The 20,605-nt window shown below is 33.7% G+C and overlaps 1 protein-coding gene across 1 annotated transcript in view; it reads right to left on the reverse strand.

Annotated features, from left to right (window-relative positions):
• LOC144965120 (huntingtin-like) overlaps window positions 1–20,605 on the reverse strand; it is a 71,878-nt gene that overhangs the window by 48,674 nt on the left and 2,599 nt on the right. The window contains exons 4-22 of the mRNA XM_078900069.1: window positions 19,366–19,486; window positions 18,667–18,806; window positions 17,466–17,604; window positions 17,151–17,292; window positions 15,412–15,599; window positions 13,541–13,733; window positions 12,843–13,002; window positions 12,349–12,494; window positions 11,129–11,319; window positions 10,260–10,479; window positions 9,379–9,543; window positions 8,399–8,595; window positions 7,960–8,061; window positions 6,660–6,760; window positions 5,951–6,212; window positions 3,958–4,118; window positions 3,242–3,375; window positions 2,487–2,622; window positions 1,002–1,201 (exon numbers count right to left, since the gene is read on the reverse strand). Coding sequence (XP_078756195.1) covers window positions 1,002–1,201; window positions 2,487–2,622; window positions 3,242–3,375; window positions 3,958–4,118; window positions 5,951–6,212; window positions 6,660–6,760; window positions 7,960–8,061; window positions 8,399–8,595; window positions 9,379–9,543; window positions 10,260–10,479; window positions 11,129–11,319; window positions 12,349–12,494; window positions 12,843–13,002; window positions 13,541–13,733; window positions 15,412–15,599; window positions 17,151–17,292; window positions 17,466–17,604; window positions 18,667–18,806; window positions 19,366–19,486 — 3,098 coding nt within the window. The remainder of the gene's footprint in view (window positions 1–1,001; window positions 1,202–2,486; window positions 2,623–3,241; window positions 3,376–3,957; window positions 4,119–5,950; window positions 6,213–6,659; window positions 6,761–7,959; window positions 8,062–8,398; window positions 8,596–9,378; window positions 9,544–10,259; window positions 10,480–11,128; window positions 11,320–12,348; window positions 12,495–12,842; window positions 13,003–13,540; window positions 13,734–15,411; window positions 15,600–17,150; window positions 17,293–17,465; window positions 17,605–18,666; window positions 18,807–19,365; window positions 19,487–20,605) is intronic.

The following is a 20,605-nucleotide window of genomic DNA, read 5'->3' on the forward strand; positions in this document are numbered from 1 at the left end:
CAAAGCCAACATATGAGGAGCATTCAATACGTAACTGTCTAAACTAGTCCCACCAGACACACTGATAGCGCACCATCGATGAATGTTTAATTATGAATGATGTAATCAACGTGTGCATATTATGCTTTGAAAATTTGATTTACTTCAGCTAAAAATTCCTGATTTTGGTGAAGGTTATTAGAAGGCAAACCTTTGTGCAGTTCATTTGAAAGCCTTTTGTAAAGCTGATTTTGTACAAGACTGTTTTTTAACCATTTAGTTTGATAAAGATGGACAATCTAGAAGAACATTATGAGTGCATCAACCTCCAATACAAACTCAGTAAGAAACCCAATGAACTTTTAAAATACTTCAGACAACCTTTGGAAACAGGTTCAAAGCTGGCTGAACAGGGACTGGCAACAACAGATCACATTCAAACTGTTAACAAGAGCTAATGTTGACAGGTGAAAGAGAGATCTAAATTCTCTTTTTCTTGTTTTCTTCCTTCCTTTTAAAATACTGTACCATATATTAGTCATGATATAGCATGGTTGAGCATGTGAGCATTTCCACAGGTCATTTAAAATAAGAGACAAATATTTAAGTATTGCTTTGCTTTCATATCTATAATATTCTCACTCGGTCCCTGAGATTAATATTCCCTTAAACTCATATATCTTGTCATACCACATACAAGACTACAACAATTACATAATGATGATGATGGTAATGATGATGTGATGATGATGATGATGATGATGATGATGATAATGATCATTTTCTTTTATATCTATAATTTTTTATCATCATCATCATCATTATTATTATCCTCCTCCTCTTCCTCCTTCTCCTCCTCCTCAATCTCATCAGTATCACAATCGTCGTCGTCGTCATCATCATAATCATAATTATTATCATTATTATATTATTATTACTATTATTATCATTATCATCAATAAATAATTTCCTTCAAACTGATGTCCAACAACATTAATTCTTAGGAGACATTAACATCTCACCTTTGCCAGCAGTCCTAGGACTTCCTTTGACATCAGACGGGGCTGGACTCTGCTGTGGACTTCCATCTTTATTATCTCCCTTCATTTTGCGCCTGACAGGACTCAATGTGGAGGCGTTGGGAAGGGATGGCAGGGAAGCCTTTACTTGTGGGGGACCTGGCACTGTCTCCTCAATGGCGTGTGTACAGGCATTTAGCAACCTGGGTATAGAATAAGTGGCATCATCACTGACATGTCTATTATAAGGATATAAAAAATTTAAGGTTATAAAAAATTATCTTGCAAATATGTGCTTATACCAGTGTGTGCTTGAGTGGGCTATTGTCCTCTGTTTTAGGTGTTTTCCGTTACTATATCATTCTATTAAAGGTGGATGATCAGCAAAGATCTGGATACATATAAGATATAATAGTAAATATATCATTCTTTCTAGATAAGTCAATAAGCTGATAAGTCAATATGATTCTGTATCTTAACCTGTCAAGTATGCAGAATTAGTCCACCTTGCTGAATACAATTTTTAGACTATGTGTTCACAGATTTATTCAATGATTAAAATTGAGTTTTTAAATTGAGCTTTTATACAGCACAACATGCACAAAACATGCTCAAAGTGCTTTACAAGGGGTCCTGGCCAACAGCAACACTTAACATGTAGGACGGAATATGACGCCCATTACGTGATATTATAATTTTTTCGGACAGAAACAATGCTGTTAATGGTCAGGTACTCATTTTACACCTGAGTGTGGTGAGAAAATGTGAGTAAAGAGCCTTTTCCAAGGACTCAACTATGCACTGAGCGAGGCTCAAACCCAGGACCTTCCGATCCAAAAGCGAGTGTCATACCACAAGACCACATAGCCGCACATTACATTTTTCATAGGCTTTTCATTACTTAGTTGTGCAATAAGAGACTCACACAATGTTTATATTTAATGATAACGTCTTTACTTTTATTGTAATGGATCCATACCTCTGAAACAAATACGTTATACTACCAGGAGGGTTTAATGCTCATTATTATGATTAGCAAATGATGTGATATTGTTTATAGTGTTATCAACAAACATTGCTTGTGTTTATTTATCTCTAATCATATTCCTGTTAGTGATTGCTAACAGGATAAAAAGCTATTTTATATCTATATCATATTAGATAATGGAACTCATTTCATTTTAGTCACTCTTTTCAACACTGGGCAGTGAAATTCAAAGTCTATATAATGTAATGACATGGTAATCACCACAACAATCATTTCCTTCTACATGTTTTGTTTATCCGCCTTAACAATGCCATTCTCTCATTCGTCTTTAATGTTTCTTTTGTGTTTTGTTGATAAAGGGGAAACCCAAAACATCCACATCATCTGCCTTCGTAAATTAAATAGAGCTTCCATTCAATTTTATTATTGTTATCTGTTTCCTTCCACATGAGAAAATAAATCAAGTAAAAGAGTATGCCTATGTGTTAGACATGACTTACCGGATAGTGTAGACAAATAATTGTTCTATAATGGGGACCAAAATGGGATTGGAAATGGCAGCCCAGCTGTGTTCCTCTCCTGTTCCAAACATTGAGTCTGTCTCTTCACTTGGACGAAGGTTCTTAAAAGCTGAACCTAAATAAGCGAATAGTATTGGCAGTTGTAGCACATGGCTTTGAAAAATAAATAAATGGCATTAGGTCAAGCTTAACCAGATACTGAATCTTGAATTGGATTAAACAGAATTACACAATTTTAGTTTATAGCAGTTGAAGATGCATTCATTTTCCTCAATAAATGCATAATTACATTTATCTGCCTTGAACAATGTCATTAGATCTAAACCCCTTTGTCTTTCATTTCCTTACACTCTCACGATTAGCATGTACCGAAAAGTCGAAATCTCACCTTGATGATGACTACTTGTAACATAATTTAATCATCTGTTCTTCTTTGTTACTGTGATAAGATTGCCTCATAGTTTCAATGACCAACATTTGATTGCTGACATTTGGCAACATAATGCATGAGTAATTTACTCTCAAGACAACTGGTTTTGTTTAATTTTTATAAGATATGTCTTGAAGGTTTGGCCAGAGTGGAGCACGTTTTTGTGAAAAATTCTGAAATCGCCTATTTTAATGTTATGTCATAATCATATCTTTTACCTATGCATCTTTTAAAAAGTGAGACTTTTGCTGTAAATGTGAGAATCTCTAATAACCTGGATTATGAAAAAATTATTAATTCTAACCTGCAACCAGGTTTCCAGCAAGTTGAAGTAGATCCTGGAGTGTTGTGAGTTCCAGTCCAGCTTGTGACGACAGCATGAGATTCATAACGACAGGCAACAACCCACCCCCACTAGTGGACTTATGGTCTTCCATGCTGCAAATGGGTATTAAAGAAATTAAGTGTTGTTAAGAGCAAACTTTGCACATTGCATAATATGCTTAAAGCAAATTTGGATAACATCCAGTCATCATCATCAAAATCATGACATCGAATTCGCTCTATTTCATGGTTTTCATATTGGCTTTACTGAAGGATGAAAGAAAATAACAAGAAACAGAATTTGCTCTGGGAAATGTGTATATATATGAAAATTGGTGTAGTAATAATTGTTTGACGATGCTAAGTTTAAAAGAGTTATAAATTAATGAAACATGACAATTCTGGTTGGAGCAGTGTCAGTGAAACAATTTCATATTACAAGAGGAGTAGCCTCACAAACCAGTAAATGCCCACAGCAGTTTTTAAAATTGAATAATATTGATTTTATCTCAAAAGAAGATTACAGAGGGAATATTGCATTGCTTTTCTTTTACCTTTCTCATTTCTGCTTTTTATGATAGTCAGAAGGAGAGAAAAAAGTGTTTTAAAGCTTTTTTAGTGCATTGTTAAGGAGGAATTAAAGGATCATCATCATCATCCAATTCCTTATCCTCAGCATTATCATCATCCACAAACCTGGAGGCACTGAGAGATCGACTGGGTGGTCTCTTCATCCCCACGTTGTCCTCCTTTTCTTTGGACACGATGGCAGTAGCAGGCCCACAATGCCACGCTGAGGCATGCTGGGTGACCAAGAACTGCTCTGACAGTTTGCACAGGGCCCGACAACAACCACTCTAGATCATGTGATATGGGAGAGATAAATATGGTCAATATATAATAACTACAGTTATATTTTCCAAAACATTCACAATGTTAACATCACACCATAATCAAAATAAGAAAAATGAAAATTATGATATCATTTAATTCCTCAAACAGCTTTAAAGTTTATTTGGGTGTTGATCATAGAGTTATGTAACATTTAGGATGGTACAATATAACTCTTTAAAATTTATGACATTTTTGATATCGAGCATCTCCAAGTAAATCTAATTCAAATTTCATATTGTTTTTCTTTCCTTGAGATGGTCACATTCAGGTCACTGGGCTTTATAGATTTTCCAAGTATCTTAAAATGAATGCAGAATAGCATCAAAAACACTTATACAACACAATGCGTTCAAATTTGTTATAATATGATTGATAGTGACTTAATCAAATACAGCCACTTACACACAAATCTCCTAAGAAATCTCATAGCGGAGACAATGGAGAGAAGCGCTCAGTTGCATTTGGATACATGATAGATATTCAACAGTATAATCTGAATGTAAGAATTGTTCAGCTGTAAAATAGTTTGCCTTATGAAATTGTATGCGCAAAAAGCTTGAATTCATTTTAAAATAGATTTGATGAATACTGAAAGTAGCAAGATATACATGGCCTGATAAAGAACAACAGGTGTCCAGCAAAGAGGTTCTATAAAAGCATGTGCTGGAAATCATCACTAAGTAAGTATGGTTTAAAAAAATACACACATTGTTTAAGTGATAGAAAAAAGCTGTTGTGCTATTTTGTGTATAATAATAATAATAAAGTTTATTTGTATAGCACCCAATCCCGTTGAAACAGCCCTAGGCGCACAAAATTGTAAAACATCATTAAAAACATTTTTGTACACACACCCATTTATACAAGCACGCACACACACACACACCCTCACAAAGATACAAACATTCATCAAAACGTGCATATGCATACAGAGATGAAAAAATATCTGTTAACATGAATTATTGAATAAAATCATATCAGGACATTTAACAATAATGACGGATGAAGGGAGATTATAATATTATGTCATAAGAATTTTGATGTAACAAATGTATATCTTATTAAAAGGATGTTTTATTTAATCTAGTGAGCTACTCATAAGATGAGATTTTAATTTCTTTTTAAAAGATGACTGGGAATCCACAACCCCGCTCCTAACACTGAATGGTAAAGAATTCCAAACAGGAGCAACATGAATAAATGCACGATCAGCATAGGTCTTAGATCCTTTTTTAGGAACGCATAATCGTGATTGAGAGTTGGATCTTAAAGAGCGTGAGGGAGTGTAAACATTTATCAAATATGATATACAGACAGGAGAAGTTTCATTAATATGATTATAGCACATTACAGCAATTTTATATGTAATCCTAAATCTAACAGGGAGCCAATGTAAAGTCCAAAACAAAGGTGTGACATGATCACTTTTTTTTCTTTTCAAAACTAATTTTGATGCTTGACTTTGAATGCGCTGCAGTTTGCCGAGGACATTATTTGGAATAGAGAACATGAGCATGTTACAGTAATCAAGTCTAGAAAACATCAAGGAAGAAATGAGGGTTTGAAGAGATTTTTGATCTAAAAAATTAGCCAATTGTGAAATTCTCCTGAGCTCGACATATAAAGTCTTACATAAATTATTGATATGGCAGTGCATGGAAAGGGTCGAGTCAAATTAAACACTCAGCTGCAACTTAAAAAGAGAGAAATTTAAGTAAAAATTATCCAAGGTGGAATTAAATGGATTTAAAAAAAACAAACTTTAATTAAGCCATATCATTCTTTGTTTCCATACCTTCATAAACCTTGAGTCTGGCAACAAAAGTTTGTGCAACAACATCTGGTTGATCCTTGACAAGCTGCTTTCTGTAGCCAGTCTCACATCCTCCAAAATATCATACTGGTATGGCCGCATCAATCCCATGACCAATGGGGGAAGATCTCCCATTACTGGGTGCATTATTGGGTTCAAAAGACGCTCAGTTTCGTCGGCAGCCACTGCAAGAACTGGATCTTGCTGAGGACTGTCTGAGGCAAAGAACAATTTAGGCACCAGTCTGGGAAGCACAAAGGAAAAGGTCAGCTTGAATGATCAATAAAATAGACACAATATTCTATCAATTTTTTCAGTACTTGAAAATGCTAAAAATTGAATGATTTGTTAAGTACAAATATGAATAAAAGAAGAGAGAGACAGATAGAGATGCCAAAAGGGAGGGATGGAGATAGATAGATAGACAGATAGATAGATAGAGAGAGAGAGAGAGAGAGAGAGAGAGAGAGAGAGAGAGAGAGACAGAGAGAGAGAGATAGAGAGAAAGAGAGGGAGGGGGGGGGGAGGAAAAGGGATCCAGGACACGGACACGGGCAAATAAAACCAAACATTTCCTCAATTTTTGAAGAACATGACAAATTTCTCTACACATTCGAGCTTGTGTCCACTCCTATTTCATAATCAGATAACATGCTTTGTAACTGGTGATAGCCTAAATAACATTCCTTACTTGAGAATGTTGTTAGCAGCAGCATCTCTCACTCGTCCATCCTCATCCCCAAGCATAGAGAACACCATCTGGTGTAGATAAACCTTCTGGAGGGACAGTTTCTGAAGAAAACAAATAAAGTAAAATTAGGAATATTCTCGATGATTTTCAATGTAAAATACAAAAACGACTTTTGTTATTTGCTAAAATAGTTTTCTTATCTTTATAAATATTTGTCACTGGGATATACAGTTTCTAAAATGTTGGAATATATTCTGATGATAATCATGTCTCCAGTATGTTAATTTCCTCACAGTCGCGATTCACTAATGAGGAACTCCTTAATCTGGATGTCTCCATTATCGGACTGGTTGCTTGGAGACGGATTTTTCTTCTCTTTATTTGTACTTTTTAGGGACTGATTCCACTATCTGGATGTCTCTGTAATCTGGGCAAAATGCTGCACAGCGGTTTCCACAAGAGTGATTCCATCAACCCCCCCCCCCCCCCTGAATAACTGACTTATCTGTATGAACAGATTATTTTTTATCCAATCTGTCATGATAATCGTTTATCTTTAGATCTCAAGTCTAATTTAAATATTTATCTTTAAATCTCATTTCGCTTGCATGTCCCTTTTTTTTTCCACTGACAGTCATACTGGCAAAGTTTTATCCATTATTATTATATAATTTCATGCTGGTCACTCGTGTGCCTAAAATGAAATAATGTTTTGAGGTGAAAATTTATGTTTTCTTTTGTAGATGGCACAGGTGATGAAAAAGAGAACATTTTTTTGAAAATGGCAATACACTGCAAACAAACAAGAACAACTTGATTCGTAGTGAAGATGGGCACTCTTTCCTTACAATGTACCATAATACATTCTTTTCTCATTTACATTATTCCTACAAGGTTCCTAAAGATATAGCCAAAAAAAAAAAAATTAAAAACAGAAGAAAGCAATTAATATGAGAATTTTTTAAATCAGAAAAATAAAAACCATACACACCATATATGTGGTTACATTTATAAAGCAAAGAAAATGTGTAAGAAATAAATTTATAAGCTCATGCTCAATATGAATTAAAGGATTCTAAGGCACCTAGAGCACCAAGAAGAAGTTTGCATGTGTGCCCTTTCTGCTGGGGTGCCCTTTTTTCTTGTAGCCCACCTGCTGGACAGGAACCACCAATCAATCCTAAAAGCAAGCCATAATCCCACCTGAATTTGAGATTTATAGATAATTTAATCAAAATTTTTAAATAATGTACGTAGTTCCAATACCATTTTAATAAAGAGTGTTTACAAATATACATACCCCATGAAAGCTGTGGTCTCCCCGACTAATGTCTTTAGATATTGACTCCAGATATGTAATCACTTTAAAGTTCAAACTTCCAGTCAATTCTAATAATTCCACCTGCAAAATAAAATGTGATAAATGCAGCATTCTATAAACCATCATTCAGAAATCATTAATGACCCCTTGCTAGGTTGGATGAAAAGCAAATGAAAAAAAAACAAACAAAAAATCCCCCCCCCCCTCCTAAAAAAAAAGAAAACAACAAAACAATGTACAATATATTCATACCACTCTCTTTCTTATATAATCAAACATTTCTAAACAATCCGTTTGTCTTCTCATTTCTAGTGAATAACATATTCTTATGAAATATGTACAACTTGACTAAAAAATAAGTATTTTAACAATTCATGATAGAGATATCAAGAAATAATTAAATTTCACATTTCTTTACCTTAACAAGCCAGTAGGGGTTCGTCCTCACTTTCATCAAGTCAATGAGTATCTGCAGACCCATCCTTCCATGGCAGCTATCAAGCAAACGGCATAGAAACATCTGCAAGGACACCAAAGCTGCTCTGATGGCTACAGACGACTCATCCTCCACAATCTGCATCAGAACTTTTATCAACTCATCCAATGTTAATGCACCTGAGGTGAAATGAAATATGAAGTTACGGTATTTAAAATTTTGTGCTTTTAATCATTTTATGACTAATTTTTGGGACTCACCTATGGCCCTGGGTATCTCAGTATACACCATAGATTCCCGAAACACTGGAGAGGGAACTTGATTCTTGAGACATGACAAATTGAAAGTGACACTGCCATGGAATTCAGGGCTAAATGCAAAGGTACAATGTGTGTAATCGCCTGCCCTTACCTTCTGCATATAGCACAGAAGCAACACTGCCACACATTCCAATTCATTACTTATACAAAGCACTCTCAACCCCTCTTCTTTATTCTTACCATTTTCTTTGAGCAACGAATAAAAGCCTGAAGTTTTTATTTAATATTTTCATTCCAAGTAATTTGTTTTCAATTGTATTATCAATGGACATAACTGAGATAATGATGATGACGATAGAAATTCCATCATCATCACCATCATCATCATGATCATCATCAATAATACAGTAACAGGAACACTGATAATAACAACAATAACGCTGATAATAAGAAAAACAACAACAGCACTGATGATAATAAAAAATAAAAATAATTTTAAAAAATAAAATAATAATAATAATGATAATAATAATAATAATAATAATAATAATAATAATAATAATAATAATAATAATAATAATAATAATAATAATAATAATAATAATAATAATAATAATAATAATATTATTATTATTATTATTATTATTATTATTATTATTATTATTATTATTATTAATAATAAAAATCTAAAAATTTACATACTTTGTTTCAAAGGAAGGTGATTCACTACCCAGTTGTTAAAGTTTCCTCTCCCCTCTGTCAAAGCTGACCTGATAAAACTGCCGAGAACCAATGCAGTCTGTCCCTTCAACTGGTGGTCAACATGGTTTGCAAACAGGATCAAGTCCTGTATGTTTTGATCATTGCCTGTTGATCATTACAAAAAGATAATACGTATTATTATTTTTTTTAAAAACAACATTCATGGCATCCTTTTCATTCACTATGTCAAATAAATGGCATCCTTTTCATTCACTATGTCAAATAAAGAAACAATTTTAAAGGAATCCAGCCATTGAAACCCTGGTTTGTAAAGTTGTAAACACTGCTTTTTTAACCGCTCAGTCAAAAGGGTGTATTTCGGATGTGTAACTGAATTTAAGACAAATATTTCTACGTCCACTAAATGAATTCTATTTCTTTGCCTTACATATCTTGACTTTCTTAATTTTTTGTTTTCATTAGTCGGAACTGGGGTCCTGAAACCTCAAAGATCAAAGAATTGCCTCACAAGCAAGAAGATCCATATCAATCCCAAGTTCAGTTGAGAGATTTTTACTCCGAACCCCCAGTCCACCTAGCACTGATTGGGTCTTTGAGTCTGTTAAATTTTATCATCTGTTATATATTTTGTTATTGTTTACTGTCCTACACAAAGGTGAAGCATGCAATTTATCATGATTCCTTTAAAGCTACAGAAAACGTGATAATCTGCGTTTCAATGAGTCTTTTGGGTTTAAAGGATTGTTACTTTATAGGTAAAAATATCATTAGATCATTGAAGAGCTTTCAACATGGCATACTTTGTAACACACCAATACAAACAAGTTTACTTGTGGGTTTGGTAAAATTAAATGTCTTACCTGCACGGATAGCATTGGGACAGAGTTTAAATAAGAACAGCCTGGGACAGATATCTAATATGTTGGCAACACAACCCAAGGCCAAGGATTTGAGACTAACACGGACCTGTTTGTCTGACACCATCCCATCTCTCACACCAGTCAGCAGAAATCTCTTACATATGAGGCGTAAGTAGAATAAGAGGGGAACCTCATCCTCTTGAATGCACAATGGCTCTATCTGTAGGAGAAAAATGTTAATCATTGTTATCAATGCTATTTGCTTTCTGTAAGATTAGAAGGGTTAATTAAGGCTGTGAATTATGTGACCATTTCTATAAGATATAAAGCATAAAAAGGGATTTAAAGAATGTTTGCTTTCTTTACTTTGGATTTTTTTTTTTTAATGTAATTTAATTGCTCCTTTCCTGAGTTATACAACGTTTTTTGTTGTTGAAAGTTTGATTAAAATTTTAATGGAATACTCAATTTTCACTCAAATAAGTGTGCGAAATAGCTGATCAGTCTTTAACGTTTCAATTTTTAATATGAGCTGTTATATATATTACATGGTTGTGATGGAGTCTATTGTAAATTAAAAGGCAAGAAATAGCATTGCCATGATACATGCACATTAATAAGCTGACTAGTATTGACAAGCAATATCTAACAGAAAAAAACCCAACAAACCCCCCCCCCCCCCCCCCCCCCCCCCAAAAAAAAAGATATCAATGGTGGGGGTTAACATCTAACAATTTATGACAGCAATTGATCATTTAACTTTAAAATTATAAATTCATTTTAAATACTTGAAAAAAAACCCACCAAAAATAAAACAAAAACAAACAGAAAGGAGGTGCAAACCAAAAAATGGTCTAAGTACTACCTACCTGTTCTTTGACAGCTGTTTCACCTATGGATGGCGAGGGACTGGGAGGCGGGACCACATCAGTGGACGGTTGGGGGTTTCCGTTCATATCATGACCTGGTAGTAGCTGGGATTGATTTCTATTTGCACCAGGACTCAGATTTGGAATACCCTGTAATGTCTCCAAACTGTCACTGTGTGACATTCCCCCAGCTGGAATAAGAAAAGACATAACCTTTAGGCACTTCACAATCAAAATTTGTATTTCCACATGCAGTGAAGACTCTAGACATGACAATTTTTCTAGGAAGTTGGTAACAGCCCATTTCTCACCGTATTCTAATTATATATGTGTATATAAATATATATATATATATATTATAGATATATATATATATATATATATATATATATATTTATATAAGATCACACATATTAATCGCATAAATACCCAGTGTATGGGAAGCAGAAACAAATATAGGAATTCAGGTGGAACATGCATCTAGACCAAAAGCAAGATGAATAAATATGAACCTTTATATCAAGCTCCACAATTCTTTGTTCCTCAAGTAGACCATATGTAATAAATTTTACAAATTGCCTGTCAGATATCCTTTTTTACTTGCACTCTTAAAATGTTCTTCACTGTCTATAATTAGTGGACCTGCTTACTTCTACGTAAAATTCATAGAACTATGAATTATAGACTCCGTCTGCAGAGCAAAATAAGCTACCCGAATTCAACAAAATCATGTCAAATTGAAAATATGACCCAAATCATATGGTGTAGGGACTTCGAAACATTATTAAACCTTAATGAGGGTAAATTGGTCACTAACAAAGGTAGATTTAGTGACTAGTATATATTCCACGTTCCAAGTAGGTTAGTCGGAATTAGGTATTCATTCTCATTTTCAGTGATTGAGGTTAAATTGTTTTAAGTGCCTTAGCTAAGGTCATAATGCCCGGATCAGAGCTTTTTAAATCATTGTTTTCCTTAAAGTCACTATGGCTTGTGAGAATTTGAGAGAATAAGTTTTTTACTTCGTTCTATTTGGAATTGAAATAAAAGTCTTGTGATTTGTCTTAAATTGAAATTTTATACTGACTTGATCTGAGTATTAAGTTGACCTCATGTTAAAAAAAAACCTCTTTTTGTGCAAGCCTAAAAAAGATATTTTAAAACTTTTTGAGATTTTCTATATTCTGCAGAAAGAGCTGAAGAATAAGGAATACACAAACCTGATACAGCTGACAGGTCTGAGCGTTCTTCGTTGATGTCAGCAATTTCTACAGCCGAGTACTCTGTCCCATCTGTCACCATGACAGTGTTGCTCTCATCATCACCATCTGCAGAGTTAACTACCTCCTCTCCACTGACTTGTGACCTGGAGTGGAGTAAAAAAATCTCAAATTAATTGAAACATTATCTTACAGTTGAACTTTTATGAGGAACATATTTTTGTCCAGACAAATATTGGTCATGATGATCAATCATCGACTTTTGTAGTACATTAATTTTCAAATAAAATGACTGGATGCTTATTAATCATGTGTTGGCTTCCAGTTTAATTTTAATAAGAAAAAAATGCTTTGATAAATACTTCCTTGGTGTGAAAAAGAAAGAGAGGTGGTGGTGATGAAGCTGATGATGATGCTGATGATGATGATGATGATGATGATGATGATGATGAAGATAGATTCATCAAATCAAAAGTTAAGTCAAAACCCCAAACCTGTCATCACTCTGCAAGGATTGGCCATCAAAATCAGACACAAAGGCAGATGATTCTGATTGACTGGATGAGTAGGACTGCCCAGTCCCACTAACACTCCCAGCATCTACTTCCTCTTCCAGACCGGTGTCGTCTGACATAGAAGGCAAGTCCACAGCACCTTCCCCAAAAAATATTTGTAATAAAGGTCATTCTTATCCATGATAATAATTTACATTATCAATATTAATCATTTCCATGAAGATATGTCAAAAGCCATCTGAAAACATCTAAGGGGCCATTTTGAGATATGTCCATCGTATTGAAGTCACTTACCTTTAACCAGAAGGTTTTGGGTTCAAATACTGATAGAAATGTTGGGATTTTATCACATAGAGGCTTTCAAGTCTCCATTATGTAAATAGCCAAAACAAATCTCACTTTTGAATTCTAGTAAAGCAAATAGAAAAGGAGCATTTATCTAAAATATTGAAAACAATTTTATTTAAAAGAACAACATAACAAGATGTTAATATGAAGCAGCATGCGAGCTGTGTGATGGGTGCCTGGGTTAGGCATTTTAATTATCCCAATTGTATGAGGTATGAAAAAAAATATGGCAATAAAAGATTCTAAAAGCACCTGAAAAACGACTTAAACACCGTGAAGGTAGATAACATTATTTTACACATTTTTCTATTTTCTTAATCATAACCTACTTTCATTTCTTCCTTTCTCCTCCTGTTTGGTATCTTGAGCAAATATAAAACTACGACTCAATTCTCCCTTGGTTAACATCAGCCGTAGTAGGTTAGGTGGTGGCGTTCTAAGCAGTTGCTGTAATGACTCAAGAGAAGCAGTTACCACGTTGTGGTCTGAGTGACCTGAGTAATGAGCCAGGGCTTGGATTATCTGACAAAAGTAAAAAAAAAAAAACTTACTTCAAAATGCAAGTATCTGACAAAGCTAAACATGGCATAAACTTCTGGGAAATGTGATTGAAAAAGCTAAAAAAAGACATAAATTAACATCAAATGTGGTTATCTGATAAAGCTAAAAGGAACAAAAACACCAAATGTTATTATCCGACAAAGGTGGAGAAAAACAAAAAACAAAGACAAACCAAAACCAACCAAACTAGCAAAAAAACAAGAACAACAAAATATCATACACCATAACCAGTGATGTCCAATAGCATTGATGTCATATCTATGGTATCAAGCTACACTTGTATATCAGCTTGTAAGGTTTAAAGCTCGTCTAAGTGTACGGAAAAAATATATCTTTGCCAGAGGCTTTATATGTTAGAGACAATCAATAGGATAATATTCTTGTTTATTGTCAAGGAATTCAATTTTTTTCTTTACTTATGTTTTTTTTTTTTTTAAATGAAGATTTGCCTGTTAATCTACGGCTGAAACATTCAGTTTTCTAGAATACATCTACATTTGTCAAATGCATTTTAAATACATAGATTTTTCAGGAAGTGAATTATTAAATTTAAAGTAAAAACCATGCAGCTTGGTAAGTGCTTGTTTTGGAACCCACAGATCTGTACTGATTTTATTGCTAAACAATTGAAATTTTCTCCAGAATGTTCTCATGATTTGCTCCATAAAAAGTCAGATTATGTAAAGCAGTTATATTCTTCCTTTATCCTCCTGTTTGTTATCTTGAGCAAATATAAAACTACAACTCAATTCTCCCTTGGTCAACATCAGCCGTAGCCGGTTGGGTGGTGGCGTTCTAAGCAGTTGCTGTAATGACTCAAGAGAAGCACCACACAACATTATATGCTAAGTGTGTGAAATTAAAATTAGACTAAGATGAATTTTTTAAAGAAAAAAAATCATTAAAAATCTGAATCAATCTTACACAAGTTTTTAGTAAAAAGTTTTTTGTGTTTTTAAGGGTTTTACGGCGCTTGCAATACATTAAGGTCATATCAGCGCCAGTAAAAAGGAAGAAAATGGGATAGTAAAAAGTTATAGAATTACAATAAAGCATCCAAGAAAAGGGAAGACAAAGGGGACTTTATTCAAATAAGAAACAGGTGTAGATTCCAAAAGCACACTATCAAAGTACTTAGTTTGAGATCACTAAAAGTCTCATCCAGACACAAGCACAGGTCCCCGCTAAGAGGAATACACTCAAATGTTTTACAAATCATACATAATATAAAGAAACATAATGCAGTGCATAACAGAGATGATTTACAAGGAAAAAAATATCGCCCAAAACAATAACTATGCATTTGACTGTTTCTCTCCCAGCTAGGACTCAGGCCAGGGCCAGGACAAAACCAAGTAATCTCATTCCAAGACAAAGACAGAAAGCATGTTGGAAAACAGACATAGGGGAATAGAAGACACAGTATGAACCCCCCTGCCCGCTATGGGAGGTAAGGATCCCCACCCAGAGTAAAAAGTTTGAATGTTCAGCAAGAGCAGTGCTCCCAACTAGTAATGATTGACTTTAATCGTCGTGACTGAACAACGGCATTTGTTGCTCACCTTTATCAGGAAACACTTTAAGAAAATTTAGAGAATTTGACTGGAAGTGAAAAAATGTACAGCATGATGTTCATTACCTTGACAACCTGCTCTTCCCCAATGGCTTGTTCCCTCTCAGCCTCTCGGTATCCAAAACTATCCTTAAGACCCTGATCCTTGGCATCCCTTGTAGGAGAGGAGAGATGGGGAATGGAATGTCGTAGGCATAGCATGACACCCAGTAATGTGGACTGTTCATGCGTGGAATCCACAGGCAGTATCATCTCTGGAAATAAATAAAAAGTGAGGAGGGAAAAATTAATAGAAATCCATCATAAAAATATGACATTCTTTTCTTCCTTGCTCAAAAAAAACAAGTCATGAAACAAAAAAATATTGATCAACACCGAAAATGTGCCAACCTGAGGTACCAATTCAAATATCAAAATAAAAGCATGCCTATAATTTGATGGACTTTGAGACACAAAAATGTAATCAATTGGATTTAACCTTTAAAGAAAAATAACTGTTCAAGATGTATAATTTCAAAGTCTATCTCTATTTTTTTTTTTTAATTGGTGAAAAGTCACATTAACCAGCCCATGAGACCCATGATATACCCTCCTGAATATAAAAAGAATATTTTCAGTATATATATATATATATATATATATATATATATATATATATATATATATATATATATATATATATATATATATATAAAATAGTTGATTTTAAAAACATTCATCTGCTTCCAAAAACAAGCTTTCAATAATGAATAAAAGTTACTGCAGGTTTATTTTTTTCATGAGTGGTTGTGCATGCTTTGTTCATATATGTCTTTATTCATATATGTGATAACATGTTATAAAATACGGAAGTTAAAATTTTAGACTTCCAGAATGCTCTGTTTGGCTATTGTTTTAATTACCACATTAGGCATGTATGTAGTGATGATAAATTGTTCTAATTATGAAAGCCACTCGTAGAATTTGTTAATTGGAACAATTTCTGCGTAACGGTGCTGCTCTAATTAAGCGGCTTGCATTGTATTATTATTATTATTATTATTATTAATATCATTTTTATCATTTATTGTTATTATAATATGCATTCCTCCACAGGTTACTAGAATAAAGTAAGCGTATCAAGTTGTAACAGCTTTTCATAAACATATTTACTATATGTTACCAGCTTTTGAAAGAGGTAGGATTAATTAAGAAAACAAGAATTTAATTGCAAAATTACTTATTGAGTGAGGATTAAGTTGGGAAAAGGGAGAGGAGGATTATAACGGGGCTTGCACAGAAGTGACATATTACTAAATTAAGAAATTAAGGAGCAGGCACTGGTGTAAGATAAAGAAGAGAACAAGTGTGTATGAAAGGTGCCAGACAAAGCAAGAAAGAAAAATACAAGAAAAAAAACATCCCAAAAATCAGTTGACCTCGACTGGGGATCGAACCTCAGACCATCCGATTACCGGTCAGACGTGCTACCACTAAACCACAGAGGCTCCTGATGGGACAATTTTAATACCTATATTCTTCACAAGGGTAAAATTGTCCCAACTATTTGGAGCTCTGTGGTGTAATCGCAGCACGTCTGACCGGTAATCAGAAGGTCTGAAGTTCGATCTCCAGTTGAGGTTGACTGATTTTTTGGGATGGTTTTTTTCTTATATTTTTCTTTTTGCTTTGTCTGGCACCTTTCATATAAAATTATTCAGTTCTTTATCTAACATGTTACTACTATCTGGTCGCAATTGCAACATTTTCTTTTTCTTTTAAATGATATTTCAAATAAAACGTTTTAATTTTATTTGATGTCTTACCCAGTAAGACCCAAATTAAGTAGTTGAAGAAAGAGACAGGCGCCCTGGAATGTTGACATATTAAAGCAAGGCTGCTGGCAGACATACGGCGACAGACAGCAGATGTTGATTTCAGGTTTGGTAGAAACGACTTGATGAGTGCCTGCAGGAGGAAATTAAATTTATAGGATCATATTTCAAATAAAATCATAAAAAATTAATGGGACAAATAATGAAAAGATTTAGACACGAATGACAATCAGAAAGATCTTATTATTAAGATTGACAGTAATTATCTACTGTCAAAGACTTATTGACAGATGTATTTCAACTTACTTTGACCTCTGTATCATTGGCAAAAGGCATCAGAGCTGTACAAATCTTTGGCATGGCTTGGGATAGGGTGTCCTGGACTGCCTCTTCCTCTCGTCGACATATACGAGCAATACATGGCAGCAAATTTACAATATACGGTCTGTGGATAGAGTCACAAAAATCCATTAGCATTTAGAGAAGCCTTTCAGTTTTTCACCATTTTGAAAATTATCTGCTTTGAAATTTAAAATTGACCTAGATTGGTTCTGATTATAAATATGATGTGTATGGGTGTTCTTGATGACTACTGAGCTCAATAGCTTACTGAAATGTTTTGCCGTCAATGCAATCTTTTCTTTCCTTTACTAAATGACACCATAAAATTTTGAAATTATAGTTCTTATTTGAAATATCTAAGCAAGATGCACCTCTTTGTTATATATGTGAGTAATGGGCCAAAATTTTATCCCTAGTTATTGTCGAATTTTGGCCCCAAAAAATATAATGATCTTTATTTAAAACAAGTTTCTTAAAGTAAAAGGGACTTCACCAAAAAAACATTCAGAGACTTTTAAATAAATTGTAAAGGCAATAATCTGTAAATTTGAGTACAACAAAAAGGTAGGTTAAAAGATAAGCTACAACAGCCAGACAGTATCTAGTGTTCAAGACCATTATCAGTGTGATAGACTCAACACTGAGGCATGTGCCGAGCATTAGGTGAGAGTAGACAAAATTATTTAAGAAAAAATCATTTGAAACAGTAAGACATTGCAAAATTTTCATTTATTATAAATATTATTATTATTATTATTATTATCATTATTATTATCATTATTATTATTATTATCAAAATTTATCATCATCCTCATCATCATTACCATCATTATTGCAACAAAGATACTTGTGATATAACAATTGTAACAATATAAGAGATAATAATAATAATATATAATAATAATAATAATAATAATAATAATAATAATAATAATAATAATAATAATAATAATATAAATATATTTTTTAAAAAATAAATAAATAAATAAAAAGACAAAAAAATAATAAATAAATAAATAAATAAATTAATAATAATAATAATAATAATAATAATAATAATAATAATAATAATAATAATAATAATAATAATAATAATAATTAATAATAATAATAATAATAAAAATAATAATAATAATAATTGTTGACTGTGTTCAGAATTACAAACCTTGATTTCTGGGGACGGATAAGATGACACATGTCTGCAAATCGCCAAAGAGCTGCTCGTAGTGACCTAGAGGACCCATTCTTTTTCAATTCTTTGTACAATTCAACTTGGAGTCTCCCTAGATTTGTCTCAAGTAAAACCTGCAATAAAATTTGGACATATTGGGATTTTCAATATTTGAGCACATTGACACTGAATATTATATTCTAGTTCTTTTGTTATTTTGCTTGGCAAATTTTTATGACAATGGCAAATCATGACTTTTCCCCTTAGATTGATGGTCATAATAACAGAATAAGCAGAAGTATGGACACATGTGGGCTGTAGGCGAGGGGGAGAGGGGGGGGGGGGTGGATTTAAAACAGTGGGTGAGAATGATCTATGGGTGACATTGAACAAAAATTGGTCTTGACTTGCTCATTGTTTTGCAGTTAAAATACATAGCATTGTCTCCACATGTGACGGACTAGTTGGCTCACTGAAGTCGGAGGCTAGAGTGCTAGCACAAAGTTTGTGGAGTGTAAATTGTAAATATGAATTTAATAAATGACTTCAATGACATCTTCCGATGCAATACATCATCATTAAGAAGCCCATTAAGCTATGTGAAACAAACGAATTGCGATGAAGAATGTGTATATTTAATTATCTATTTGGGGCCACACAACAGTATCACATTACTTGGGTTACTTCCCTTACCTTGATTGTCCTATTCAGACACTCATCAGCTACCATTCTAACATCAGACTCCGGATCATCACAAAGACCAAGAAATGTCTCCATGGCAATTCCAAGGAATTTGGGGAAGTCAGAAATAGTCCTGAAATAAAGACAAAATTGACATGATAACTCCCATATCAACCATGAAGACAGCCATCACATTCAGAATAGCAACATGTAATAAAGAATGCTTCGTTAGCCTACAAATGAAATAACACTCATCACTGAATAAGGAGTGTTGTCAAACATGGTACAAACAAAGGAAAGTCATAGAGTACAGAACACATTTGAAGACCACAGGGGAAAAGACACATGTCACACTGACTGTTTTGATGAAACACAACTTTACATTTTGGAAGTCTTTTACTCTGTATTGGGTTTTTTTCTCCCTCTTCTCTTCATCAAGATATTGGTGCCCTTCTTCAATAAATTCATATTTTCATATTAAACTTTGACAAATGAACAACACACTAAGGGGAATAACTTTGATTTTATGTGCCATTTCCCCCCAGTGGTCCTTATAATTTGTAAGGTCCTGGTTTCAAAGTACCTGTTGATTCTTCCTTTATTATTTTTCAAATGAATTAAGTTTTCACATACATAAATGTTTGTTTGTTTTTAAGGGTTTTACTGCACTTGCAACACATTAAGGTCATATCAGCGCCAGTAAAAAGAAAGAAAATGGGATAGTAAAAAGTTATAGAATTACAATAAAGCATCCGAGAAAAGGGAAGACAAAGGGGAATTGGTTCAAAAAAGAAACAGGTGTAGATTCCAAAAGCACACTATCAAAGTACTGAGTTTGAGATCACTAAAAGTCTCATCCAGACACAAGCACAGGTCCCAACTAAGAGGAATACACTCAAATGTTTACCAATCATATAATATAATGTGTATACTAAACATAATACAATGCATAACAACAGAGAGATGATTTACAAGGAAAAAAATATCATCTCCAAAACTATAACTATACATTCGACTGTTTCCCTCTCAGCCAAGGACTCCAACCAAGGTCAGGACAAAACCAAGCAATCTCATTCCAAGACAAAGACAGAAAGCAATTGGAAAACAGATAAGAGGGGATAAAAGACACAGCAAGTACCTCCCTGCCCGCTATGGGAGGTAGGAACCCCACCCAGATATACATAAATGATTCGTCATTGATCAATTATAAATTTCAATTGGCAAAACAAAATGAAAATTGCACGAACACCAG

This window comes from Berghia stephanieae, chromosome 2, assembly GCF_034508935.2.
Source record: "Berghia stephanieae isolate SIO BIC M18660-M18661 chromosome 2, UCSD_Bste_1.3, whole genome shotgun sequence".
NCBI classification, from domain to species: Eukaryota; Metazoa; Mollusca; class Gastropoda; order Nudibranchia; family Aeolidiidae; genus Berghia; species Berghia stephanieae.